This window comes from Stegostoma tigrinum, chromosome 35 (assembly GCF_030684315.1).
Source record: "Stegostoma tigrinum isolate sSteTig4 chromosome 35, sSteTig4.hap1, whole genome shotgun sequence".
Classification (NCBI taxonomy): Eukaryota; Metazoa; Chordata; class Chondrichthyes; order Orectolobiformes; family Stegostomatidae; genus Stegostoma; species Stegostoma tigrinum.
In genome coordinates, this window is record NC_081388.1 from 17,591,930 (window position 1) to 17,605,803 (window position 13,874).

The 13,874-nt window shown below is 42.4% G+C and overlaps 1 protein-coding gene across 6 annotated transcripts in view; it reads left to right on the top strand.

The window, feature by feature from the left end:
• Positions 1–13,874, top strand: part of LOC125447503 (microtubule-associated serine/threonine-protein kinase 1-like) — a 139,657-nt gene that overhangs the window by 86,095 nt on the left and 39,688 nt on the right. For all 6 annotated transcript variants that reach the window (XM_048521936.2, XM_048521934.2, XM_048521935.2 and 3 more), the window contains 5 exons: positions 29–104; positions 2,592–2,801; positions 6,922–7,023; positions 10,669–10,801; positions 13,349–13,416. In XM_048521936.2, the coding sequence (XP_048377893.2) occupies positions 29–104; positions 2,592–2,801; positions 6,922–7,023; positions 10,669–10,801; positions 13,349–13,416 (589 nt within the window). The remainder of the gene's footprint in view (positions 1–28; positions 105–2,591; positions 2,802–6,921; positions 7,024–10,668; positions 10,802–13,348; positions 13,417–13,874) is intronic.

A 13,874-nucleotide genomic window follows, 5' to 3' on the forward strand; every position in this document is an offset into this window, starting at 1 on the left:
ATTCTAATTCTATTTCAATCCATTGCAGCCCTGGGCGCTCTCCTTCCTGCTATGATAATGAAATAGTGATGATGAATCATGTCTACAAAGAAAGGTTCCCAAAGGTAAGCATTGTCCTTCAGTCCATTTCACTCATCCAGTTAATAAGGATGCCCAGTCAGGCCTATCGTTATCATTCTCATCATTGTACCAGTGCTAATATACTCTAAAGGGCCGAGCCTTCGATTCCAAAGTGGGGACAGTGGGGTTGTAAGTTGTTAGCTTTGAATGTGAAGCGTGAAGCAATTTACCCCATGAATTACGTACTGAGTTGCATCATCACTTAACTTTCACTAAGCATTCCCATCCCAAAAATTTCAGTCACATTCAGTACTCCTCCCAGAGTATGGACTACGCAAGTCATGGGGCCATTAAAATATTTGCCCTAAGCTTTAAGCAAAACTTAAAATGGAATAATTCTCAGATGTTGGCTATGTTGCCTCATGTTATGAGGTTGTGGTATGTGTAAGTACCTGTGTGTAGCAACAGTTACATTGAAACTTCTTTCGGTTGCTTTGTGGGTGTGGGAGAACTCCAGAGACATTTGCTTCCTTCACTCTCCAGACAGCGAGGGAAGGGGGAGGAACAGAGCTGGCTGTAAGCATTCCAGAGCCTGTGGAGCATGTAAGGGCAATAGTGAAACATGTAAAGCAGAAACTTTGTCACGAGCCAGAAATATAAGAGACTCTAGGCTGCATTCTGCAAAGATGCATGGCTGGGGAAGATCTTTTAAAAATCTGTATCTAATCTGACTTTGAGAGCTGAATGCCTACGACAAATCTCCAAAATTGAACTACTGCATTCCTGAGCATTCAGCAAAAATGACTGCAGTATTTGCAAGAAGAAAAAAAGTGCATTTAAGGAACATTTTCGTCTGTATATATGTAAATCTGAAGCAACACCTGATATTTAATAAAACTCCATGTAATCTGATTGTAGGCTGTGATTCTTATTGCAAGGTGCTCACATTGCACTTGTCACCGTGATGGCATTTGAAGCCTTCTGCTTATTCATGTGCATCTATCCAGTATCTTGCTCTGCTGTGAATCAGTGAGAAGGTTAAGCTGCCCAATGTAATCATGCTCATGTTATGATTAAACTGCTGAGGCTTTTTATGGGAACTGACTATATTTTAATCCTAAATTATTCATGTGAGTTCTCAAATTCCCTCTCCACGAGATTGCAAACCTTCATTTGTGCAAATGAATGATGCGACTTAATATTTCCATCAAATGAGAAACTTAAATTATTTTGCACAAAAAATTGTATTACTTGCTATTGAAGACTTGTCTTTATTCCCAATCTTACTTCAGTTGATGTTCACAGCCATACAGCAAGAAATGTTTGGTCCAACTTGTTATGTTACTTCAACATGGTAAAACATTTTGGTCTGATTCAGGGGGACAGTGCAGATGGGTGATTATGCTGGGCTGGATTGCAGGCTGTCAGAGCCTGTGATTGTAAGGTGGGCAAGTGTATGTTCTTTGAGGAGAGTGGGTGGGGCGAACCTACCTGCTCCTCACAGCCCATGAGAAATGCTGGACCAGAGGACACAGTTTAAAAATAAGGGGTAGGCCATTTAGAACAGAGTTGTGGAAAAACTTCTTCACCCAGAGAGTGGTGGATACATGGAATGCTCTGCCCCAGAAGGCAGTGGAGGCCAACTCTCTGGATGTTTTCAAGAAAGAGATAGACAGAGCTCTTAAAGATAGTGGAATCAAGGGTTATGGGGATAAGGCTGGAACAGGATACTGATCGTGGATGATCAGCCATGATCATAATGAATGGTGGTGCTGGCTTGAAGGGCCGAATGGCCTACTCCAGCAGCTATTATCTATTGTCTATTGTCTATTGTCTAAAATCTCTCAAATCTTGCTTTGGTACATCTCCCAAGCACAATCCTCACCCATCCCCAACTACCCCAAACCCAGTAGGCCGCCGAACTGCTCACAGGCCTGTGACCTGTTTTCTGTTTCTGAGACATCATGAAACAAAACCGTGAGGTATGACTGACAGTTAGCATTCACCAAGTAACCGATCCTTTAATTCATGAGTTTATGAGTGGTGTATGAACCAAAGTTGAGAAAATGAGCAGAGCGATTAAAATCTGATTGAATCACAGGATAGGTTTGAGGGGTTGAATAGCCTTGACATGTTCTGAGAATCTGTGCCATGCAGCAACTGAAAACCTCAGAGTATTAAAGAAGGAAACTGGTGTATTATTAAGATTTGATTTGCCCAAAACCAAGTTCTCATCAAGGGCAGGGCAAGGGGAGTGTACCTGCTTCTACCCCTCTCATACATGACCACACAAGGACTTTTGTAAACTGGACCTATGTTGTACAGGGAAATCTGTGAGTTACTGAATAGGTCGCAGTACCTTGAAATGAAAGTTCAAGAATTTCTTGGCAGCAGGGATTTGAATGCTCTTCTTAAAATCCGAGCACCCAACCATTAAGACCAATTGATCCACATCATAACGCCTTTCAGTCTGGAGACAACTATATTCTTCAGTAAGCAGAGGTCAGTCACATGTGCGATTTCTTTCCCAGGCCACTGCCCAGATGGAGGAAAGGCTGCAGGAGTTCTTCACAGTCAATGCTCCAGAGAATGTGCTCCCCCTGGCTGACGGAGTCCTCAGTTTCATCCACCACCAGGTCATCGAAATGTCCAGGGACTGCCTGGATAAGTCGCACGAGGGACTCATCACTTCACGCTACTTCTATGAGCTGCAGGAGAATCTGGAGAAGCTATTGCAAGACGTGAGTCAGCCCGCATGTTGCAAAACATGCTGGAGTCTTATCAAATGTGTCCCCTCAATGTGTAGGTTCCCAATCAAGAAGCCATTGTTTTGGTAATAGAGTTACAGAGATATACAGCACAGAAACAGACCCTTCAGTCCAACTTATCTGTGCCAACCAGATATCCTAAATTATTCTAGTCTCATTTGTCAACATTTGGCCCATGTATCCCTCTGAGCCCTTCCTATTCACATATGCATCCAGATGCCTTTTAAATGTTGTAATTGTACCAGCCTCCACCACTTCCTCTGGCAGCTCATTCCATTCGCACGCCATCGTCTGTGTGAAAAAGTTGCCTCTTAGGTTCATTTTAAAGCTTTCCCCTCTCACCTTAAACCTATGCTTCATAGTTTTGGTCCCATACATGGGGGGAAAAGACTTTGACTATTCACTCTCTCCATGCCCCTCATAATTTTATAAACCTCTATAAGGTCACCCCTCAGCCTTCGACGCTCCAAAGAAAATAGCCTCTGGCTACTCAGCCTCTCCCTGTAATTCAAACCCTCCAACTCCAACAACATCTTTGTAAATCTTTTCTGAACCCTTTCAAGTTTCACAACATCTTTCCAATAGCAGGGAGACCAGAATTGAATGGAGGTAATGTTGCAAATCAGTTCTAGAATGAGGCCTGAAAAAGCTTTTGAAAAAGTTTACCTCCTATCACTGCCTCCTCCACCCCATGTGCCCCCTTCCTCAGATCACTCCCTGGAAGCATCCAACTACCATTTCTTCAACGTAACTCTTTATTCACCATAAGGGAACCCAAAACAATTCTAGATAGAAGATAGAATCCCTACAATGTGGAAAACAGGCCCAACAAGTCCACAGTAACACTCAGAACATCCCACCCAGACCCATCTCCTTAGTCTACACATCCCTGAACCCTACAGGTAATTTAGCATGGCCAATCCGCCTCACCTGCACATCTTTGGATTGTGGGAGGAAATCAGAGCACCCGGATGAAACCCCTGCAGACACAGGGAGAACATGTAATCTCCACACAGACAGTCACCTAAGGGTGGAGTCGAACCCAGGTTCCTGGCGCTGTGAGGCAGCAGTGCTAACCACTGAGCCACCGTGCCACCACAATTCTGTTCACCACTTTAGGAAGGACATGACAGTCATTGAGACAGTACACAAGCAAGTTACCAGAACTTTTCCAGTGATGAGGGATTTTACTTGCAAAGTCAAGTTGGAGAAACTGAGGTTGTTCTCCTCGGAGTAAAGAGGATTGATGGGAGATTTGACAGAGGTGCACAAGTTTGTGGTAGGTTTGGATAAGGTAGGCAAAGGAAAGTTGTTCCTATTAGCTGATAGTACAAGGATTACAGAATACTGATTTAAGGTTGGATAAGTGATGTAGGAGGATATGTAGAAGAACCTTTTTATATAGTGTGGTGTAAGGGCTCGGAACTCACTGCCCATGAGAGTGGCTAATGTTAAAGTCATCAATGGTTCCAAAAGAATACCCAAGATGAATAAACCTGCAGGACTGTGGGGAAAGGGCAAGAGAATCGGACTGATTGGATTTCCTTACAGTGAGCCAGAATGAATCTAATGGGCTGAATGGCCTCCTTCTGCGTCAAAATGATTGAGGTAAGGCATAATCCAGGTTACTTTCCATTGATGAAGCAAATGTAAGCAGGCAATTTGAATGGGCGCAGAATTGAAGGGTCTTGGTTTAAAATGATTAAGCCAGAGTAGAGGGACGAGAAGTTAGAACCACCTCTGCCCATAGCCAGGGCTTGATAAGTAAATGAAGGTAAGAGTCTAGCAGTGATAGGTATATACCAAGATGATCTCACATTCAGTAAAGAGCAAAGAAAGGTTTGTTTATTTCTCACCTTATTGCACCTTCTGGGAATATTCCAAAGGGCAATGAATTAGTTTGAAGTGAAGTCATTGTTGTCATGTAGGAAAACACAACAGTCATTTAGTTCCCAACAATAACCCTCAAACAGCAATGAAATGAATGGCCTGTTGTTTATTGAGGTATCAGTTGGTGTAGAGTTGTTTGTCAGGGCAGTTAAGAGAAATACTTACACTCCTTTGAATAATATCTCCAGATCTTTAATGTCTGTGTCTTTTTACACAAAAACACAACCAGTTAGCAGGCAAATTGGAATGTAAACAAAATATTAGCCTGAGCGTGGTAGAACATAAAAGTAGGAAGGTAGGGGCTCTTGTGGCACAGTGACAGCATCCCTGGCTCCTAGCTAGGAGATCTGGATTCAAGTCCCATTTGCTCTAAATGTGTGTAATAACATGTCTGAACAGTTTGTTTAGAAAATATTTAAAAGTAGGGAGGTTTTGTTACAACTATTCTGGGCATTAGCGAGACCACATCTGGAGTACTGCCAACAGATTTGGTCACCTCACATAAGTAAGGATATATTTGCATTGGAATCAATTTGGAGAAAGTTCACTCCTGGGATGAGGGTGATGTTTTGTGAGGAAAAGTTTGAAGTAAAGAGTTTCGGAGATCAAGAGATGGATCTTTTTGAAATTCTGAGATGACAGCATAGAAACTGAGAGGACATTTCTTGTAATGGAGAGTTAGATTTTTATCCCTCAAGGGTTATGGGGCCAGGCAGGAAGCTGGACTGAGGACCACAATTAGGTCATCCATACCTTATTAGATAGCAGAGCAGGTTTGATGGTTCAAATGGCCTACTCCTCCTAACTCTACACCAGTGTCGTCCTAGATTGTGGCTTCAGTTTTAGATTTGGGCTTCAACTCACCATTTGAGTTAGAAATGAGAATTGCCAGTGACTGAGCCAAGATGACACAGTGGATCAGATGCTATTGGAGAGCGATGGGTCGAGATGGGGAAAACCCAAGCAAGACAAACAGTATGAATGAGTCATGATCTAATTGAATAGCAGAGCAAACCTCAGGGACCGAATAACAGAGTTCTGTTCCTATGTGGCATCGGTAATGATTCCGGCATAATACGCTTTGGGCACCAGAGAATACTCCTGTAGAATTCTCTGTTAAGGAAGTAAATAAGAAGGGCTCTGGTGATATAAATGGTGCTTGGTCTGTGGAAAGGGTTAGACAATTTAAATGATTATCACTCTTCTTGTTCATGTTTTGGCTAAACTGAAAGTATTAAAAGCTTTGGAAAGTGTTAAAAGCTTTGGATACACTGGACATTGGAGCACTAGTGATGGGGAGGCACGTCTGCCTCTCTTATAATCAAATCCCTCATGTCAGTCATATTCAATGACAAAGTTTTGGAGGGTGAAATATGCACAATTCGTGTTGACAAACCGAAAGCAACATGTGTGTCACCATGGAAACAAAATGGCAGGGTGCACAATAAGTTAAAGACAAATACCTCTGCTTAAGTACATAGCTAATATTGACAGCAGTCATCCCACAAGCCTCATACTGACTCAGAATTTTATGGAAAGAGACCATTCATCCTATCATGTCTGTGCTCCCTCTTTGAAAGAGTTATCCAATCAGCTTCACCTTCCAAAGCCAAAATGACTTTCCAGAAAAGAAACCCAGAAGTTAATCAACCACAGATTTTACGCTAAATGAGATTAATTTGAAATTCATTTTATTGCTATTTCTATGTGAATATTTCTGCCCCTACACCTATCATAGCAATTAGTGGCTGTCATTTGGTGAATGACTGAAGTGGTTTTCCTCACCATAAGGTGCCAAGAATCCGAATCAGAGCCTTCGTTTATGTCCCAAGATGCTGTCATCATTTCATGTGCTTGCCCTGCATTAGTTCCACCAGAATCACAGAATTGTTATGGCTTAGAAAGAGGCCATTCAGCCCACTGTGCCTGCATTCGTTCTTCAAATGAACGTTACTATTGGAGCCACCCTCCTGTTTTTCCCTCATATCCCTGCGTACTATTTCTATCCAAATAAACAGCCAATACCTTCCTGAATGCTTCAATTGAACCTGTTTCCACCACATTTCCGGGCAGTGCATTCCACACTCTAACAATGTGTGTAGAAGTGTAAATGTACACCATTTTGTTCTTGTTCCTGTTATGAGTGGAGACTGAAGTGTTCCAGGTCAGTTCTAACACAAGCAATGTTTCCCACTCCTTCCAGGCACATGAACGGTCTGAGAGTTCAGAGGTTGCTTTTGTGACACAGTTGGTGAAGAAGCTCCTGATCATCATTGCACGGCCTGCACGATTACTCGAGTGCCTGGTAAGCCATATTACTCTCTCTCCAATATGGATGTCCCAGTTCCCATTTATATTATTGTATTGTATTTTCAGGCATCACTTCAAAATGGAACCTTTGACTTCAGAAACATAGAAACTTAGAATATAGGAGCAACAGTAGGCCATTTGGCCCTTCGAGTCATTCAGAAGGGTTACAACTGACCAGACAAATCAATAGCTGTTCTTATATCAATTCTTATGACCACCTATTGTTTCCAAAGTCATCAAAAATACATCTCTCATTGCCATTGCCCAATTCCTTTTGACCACTTAAACCCCAAGTGCTATCACCAATTTGTTCTTGAAATCACACAATGTTTTGGACTCGGCTGTTTTCTGCGGTAGTGAATTCCCTGGTTCACGACTCTCTAGGTGAAGAAATTTCTCCTCATCTCGGTCCTAAATGGCTTACCCTGTATCCTTAGATTATGAGCCCTAGTAAAAGCTATTCAGGTTCCACAGATATTTACCTGCAATCCTATAAAACTTGGCACCACTAAATCTCAAAGCTTACTTGTAGATCCCATGCAAACTATAAACAGGTGCATAGGTCATTCTTCACTCATTTCTCCTTAGCAAGAGTTTCAGTTGTAAACGGTGAGGATTGATCCATTTTAATAAGGCTTTTATCAATTCTGTGAGCCACCAATTCAAGATTTGCAGCAACAATTTACATACAGAAGAATTAAATGAGAATTTTTCAGTTTTGCTAATGCTTCACCTTATCTCCGGATTCTTGGGAGTATGATGAATGGGGATATATCAATTCTTATGACCTCCTATTGTTTCCAAAGTCATCAAAAATACATCTCTCATTGCCATTGCCCAATGATGTGGCCCACCAAGTGCCTGGTAGCATCGAGGGAGGGGCAATGATCATGTTTGAGGCAGGTGAATAGCAAGGAAACTCTTTCCACACTGTTCCTCAGCCTTACAATAGATATTCTGGTGCACAATATATCCCTAAATGTCAGTCCATATTGTTTCTGAGAGAATGGAATTGAGTGACTGGGGTAAAACAGTTTGAGATCCTGTATAGAATCTTGCTTAAATAGCATGACCTCCAACATGGGAAGCCCTGTAATTGCTGACACTTACTAGAACAATAGAGTGATACAGCACTGAAGGAAACCAATCAGTCTTCATGCTGGTACTCACTCTTTAAAGAGAGTTAGCTCCACTCCCCTTTCTCTTTCTTCCATAGCTTCTGCAAATAAATTCATTCTTCAAGGCACTTGTGATCTCTGGATTAATAGCCTAGTAGCATAAGCAGCACAGATTTACATTCAGCTCACTCATTCCATTTAATAACGGGGGCAGACATCTCTGTGCTGAGAGAACCCACCCGTCACTGTGATCTCAATCGGTCAACCACATCAGCAAATGAGTTTGAGTTCCTCTGAGCGCCTCTCTCTCCCCCAGTATTTGGGATGCAGCAATTCATAAAAGCAACAGCCCATCCTAAGTCAGTCACCATATTCATGTGTGTCTCACAGCTGGAGCAGGAGTCAGGATCCTGCTACTGTCGCGTTGGCACATTCTCTCTCATTAGGAATAAATGACAGCATTGCCCTGGTAGAAAGGGCTCCCCTGTGCTTGAGGTCATCAATGTCAAGGCATGGTCAGCCCATCTGTCCCTGCATCCTGCCTCCAAACAACGGAAGTCTTGGTTTTCAGACACGCACATCACTTTGTCTGGGACTGACAGAGCGAACTGTGGAGAACTCTGTTTGGTCTGGCAACACCCTAGTTAAACATAGAACAAATGAGAACCCTAATTTGCACTTGGATCATTGGCCCCACTCACAGGAGCCTTGAGGATGTTGATGGAGATTTCTTTTTTTGGGAAACCAAAAAGATTTTTAAGATTTATGTGTAAGGTGCTCGGTTATCCTGTGACTGCCCCACGGTCATAGCTAACTTAAAGAACACTGGCCGTTTGAGTGGGAAAAACTGCATTAATATATCACTTTGCTCCTGGTGAAATATCCCACAGCTCTTTGCAGAAACATTACGGGGAGGTGGTGACATATTGCTGATGTCACTGGACCAGTAATCCAGGCTAATGCTCCAAGGACAGAGGTTCATATCGCTATGGCAGATGGAGAAAACTCAAATTCAATAAAATCTGAAGTAAACAGCCAGTCTAATGGTGATTATGTAACCATTGTCGTTTGTTTTAAAAAATAATCGGATTCATTAACGTCCTTGGGGGAAGGAAATCCTACCTGGTCAGTTCTACGTAGGATTCTAGATCCACCACAATGTGGTTAACGCCTAACTTCCCTCTGGGCGTTTAGGAGTGAGCAATAAATGCTGGCCTAGACAGTGATGCTCACATCCCATGAATAAATTAAAGCTAATAGTCAAATTTGATACCATGCCAAACGAGGACAGCCCTCACTACGTGATGTGAAGCTCAGGCAAAGAGAAATCTCTTAAGGTGTAAATCAGATGAGGAGAGGAAGGCTTAAGGGAGTAAATTTCTGAGGGTAGGATCCAAGCAGCAGGACTTATGACTGCCAATGATGGAGCAATTAAAAACAGGGAAGAGCACTAGGATAGATTTGGAGATTGCAGGGCTGTGGAGCTTTATTTAAGTTAGCTAAATACACATTCTCAAAAAGATTTTTCAGTTCATTCTCTGGGCACTGTTGTCCCTTGTTGTCTTTCACTAGTTGCTCTTCAAAGCCTTGGTTTAATTTAACCTCATGATTTGCTAGTCCTCTATAAAGGACAGTCAGAGTCACCCACATTGGTATGGGACTGAAGTCACTTATAAATGCAGAGCAGGGTAAGAACAGCACATTTCCTTTCTGAAAAAGACATTAGGGAATCATTTATTGTAGGGCAAATCAATAACACTGTCATCACATCTACTCTCAGTTCCCTCAATATTAATGCTGGATGGGAGGTTTCCACAGAACTGCTCCATAATTTCATTGGAAAGGCAACATCAAACAGAAAGAAAGACTTGAATTTTATAGCCCTTTTCATAGTCACAAGACATTTTAAAGCACTTTGCAACTGATGAAGTAATCAGTGTTGCAGTCATTGTAATGTAGCAATGTAGTGAATTGCATTGTGATCAGCCATGGTCATAATGATTGGCAGGGCAGCCTTGCAGGGCTGAATGGCCTACTCCTGTTCCTATTTTCTATATACCTATGAAACAAGGAAGCTAATTCATGCTGTGTAAATTCCCACAAAGAACCTTGTGAGATTGACCAAATGATTTGCTACTTGAAATGTTGACTGAGGGATAAACAGTGGCAGGGCACCCAGGATAAGACCGGGGCAATCTTGAAATGGTGCCATAGAATGTTTTACATCCACCTAATCAGTCAGGACATCAGTTTAACAGCCCATCCAAAAGACACCACGTCAGACAGTGTAGCCCCTGACTGCACTGGAGTCTTAAGAAAGATTTTTGATGCTTATGCCCTGATGTGGGAGTTGAATCAAGAACTTGTGACTCAGAAATAATGTAAAGATCTCTTACATGCAGAAACTGTGTAGCATTTGGTCTAGTGAATAGATTTTGAAGAAACCACTAAGTTCACTAAAATTGTCTCAAACCTGTCCCTTGCTTTCCTTCACCCTCCCCCCCGCCGGCAACTTCACATAGGAATTTAACCCTGAGGAATTTTACCATCTGCTGGAGGCTGCTGAAGACCATGCAAAGGAAGGCCATGGCATTAAAATTGACATTCCACGTTACATCATCAGTCAGCTGGGACTCACCCGTGACCCCCTGGAGGGTAAGGACACTCTGGTTTCTACTGTTTTAAATAAAACTTTAAACAAGTTAGACAGCCCCTGGTGGTGTGCTGTGACAAAAATCAAAATCAAGTGCTCAATGGGAATTTATCAAAATATTATTACTCAGACAATGATACACCCCAGGTATTGTGGTGGCTACTAGTTCCTAAAGGCATTGTCTGCTTTCAAGTTATTTTCAATCATCCTGTTTAGACACATTATGACACGCCTCTGTGGTAAGTGAGATGTGAGCATAGATCTTCTTGTCCATATTAGGGACACTACCACTGTGCCACAAGAGCCCGAAGCACTCTACTGTTGAATCTACCTGTAAATGCATTGTGCAGGTTAAACACTGGCCTCTGTCCTGTGCCACCAATCTACAGCTCTTCCATTAACAAAATGAAGTCTTGCAGCTAAATCTGAAGAAAAATGCTAAGCATTTTGTCAATTGTAAATTATTTGATAAAATAAAATTGGCAGAAGTATCAGGAGCCAGAGAACATTCATTCATTTGCAAAGAGAACCGGTTAAGGAAAATTGTTTCTGTGCATCAGTTGTTGAGTTATGGAATGCAGGCGTGAGAGGGCTATTGAAGTAGGTTCAAATGTACAAAAGGAGTTGAAGTTGGAAATAGGGAAGTTGGACAGTGCTTTCAAAATCTGTCATGGGTTTAATGGTTTGAATGGCCTCCTCTAGGCTGGATGTTTGTCTCTGCATCCTAGCAGGGAACATTTCCACTGGAGCCTGTAACCATTTATTCCTTGTGAGCCTGTACATGGGAGCACAGAGAAGGCATCTTAAAGGGATGGGAGTTCAGGAAACACAGTTGGCCTTAGCATTATGGTCAGGTTTTCAACGCTGTGATTGTACGAATCGAGACTCCAAACCAGCACAATTGGCAGCCTACTCAGCTGCAAGAAAGATCATTGCAAAGCCTTGTCCCATTTTAATCTGACATTTGCAAATGTACATTTCCACACAGTAATCATTGAAATGATTCTAAGGGTGAGAGACCTGATGGACACATACTTCTTAGCCAGCTCAGAAGAATCAAAGCCCATTGTATTGGTCTTGCTAATCCAGCATGAAGGCAGCTAACCTGCCCCAGAACAGGTTTTCCAGTCAATAGAGATGACAAGGTGTAGAGCTGGATGAACACAGCAGGCCAAGCAGCGTCATAGGAGCAGGAAAGCTGACATTTCTTCAGAAAGGTCTAGGTCCAAAAGATCAGCTTTCCAGCTTCTCTGATGCTGCTTGGCCTGCTGTGTTCATCCAACTCTACACCTTGTTATCTCGGATTCTCCAGCATCTGTAGTTCCTGCTATATCTATCCAGTTGAAATGCTTCATTGTCAGAATGCAGACACATTCATCCACTGAGCTTTCAGTGTAAATATGAGCTTTACAATTTTAAATCTTCCATCTCCATCTGCATATGAGGCGTGACTGGGAGGGCATCATGGTAGAAGTATGAGTTGGTTCTTTGTTCTCCTTGAACTGTGCCCTGGGAAACACCAATTACATTCACAGCAGTAACTGGTCACTTTGTAGCTGGACATATAGTAGACATGAGCCATGGCGTGAGGCAGTGAAATAAGAGACATGGTGCCCTTTTCAGCTCATTGGCCATTTCAGGATGTGTCTTATTTTACACCAAGCTTGCCCTTTCATACATGCATTATCCTCTTATACACATACTCCCTCTCATGCATGTTAGGCTTCCCTGTGAATAAGCTCCTCTCATGCACAGATTGTCCTTTCATGTGTATATTCTTGTGTTGCATTGCCCTCTCATGGCACACACTGCCTCCTTATGCTCATACAACAGCCATGAGCATGCTACACCCCTCATACCCATACTGCCCTCTTGTGCACACATTGACGTCTTCTGAACACAATATGTTCTCATGCATACATCGCCCTTTTGTTTGTGCGCTTTCCTCACTCCTGCACATCCTAGCCTTGTGCACACACCACTGTTCCCATCCTGAACTTGCCCTCTCGCATGTACAAAGATACACATCTCCTGAAGCCTGTTTAGAACATCTTTGATGATGTTTAGTGATTGGCTCCCTGTTTGCAACAAAAAGCCAATGATGCAGCAAAGAAGTGAGAGGGGGAAATGGGAAAAGAAACAAAAATAACATTTGGAGACTTCCTTTTGAAATTATTAGATGTAACTGCAGTGAAGAATTTATCAAAATGACCTTATCTTGTTTGCTTCAAACTCAGACCCTTAGTTTGATGTCATATTCTAACAAGCCAACTTGAATTTCAGAAAGCCATGTGTAATCTTAAAAGCATATTTCCTTAGTTTCACATTATCAAACCTTGCAGGTAAGGGATTGGATTCTTCAGTCTGATATTGTACTCAGTTATCACCTTGTGTTGTAAGACAGTTTCCCAGAGCCATTTTTTTCCACTGTCCAGCCTTAGTGTTTGTACACCGCAGCTGCAAGGAAATAAGGTTTTGAATGTCTGGCCCCTTTAAGACCTGTAAGGTTTGAAATGCTCACGTATTTGTTCTCATATTTTTGTGAACAGAAATGGCCCACCTGGATACCTATGACAGTCCAAATCTCAACACCCAAGAACTGGTCGACTTGATTGATGTGAGTTCGTTCAGCCAGAATTATATTCGCGTATCTTAAAATATTTATATATAAACAATGGAGAGTTTCTTCTTGCTTTCTCCCTCAACAGTGATGATGGGGTACAGCTCTATACTGCCAATGAGTGATGTGGCCCCTGATGGTTAATGTCCAGCAGGTCAGGCAGCATGAGCGAGACAAATTTAACATTCAGATTGACTATCTTTCATCAGCTCTGATGGAAAGACACCAACATGAAGTGATAACAAGGTGTAGAGCTGGATGAACTCAGCAGGCCAAGCAGCCCCTGCTCCTCTGATGCTGCTTGGCCTGCTGTGTTCATCCAGCTTTACACAGTGTTATCTCAGATTCTCCAGCATCTGCAGTTCCTACTGTCTCTGAAACATGAAGTGATAACTCAGCGTCTCCTTCCGCAGTAGTTGTTAGGCCTGCTGAGTAATTACAGCTTTTCGTTTAGG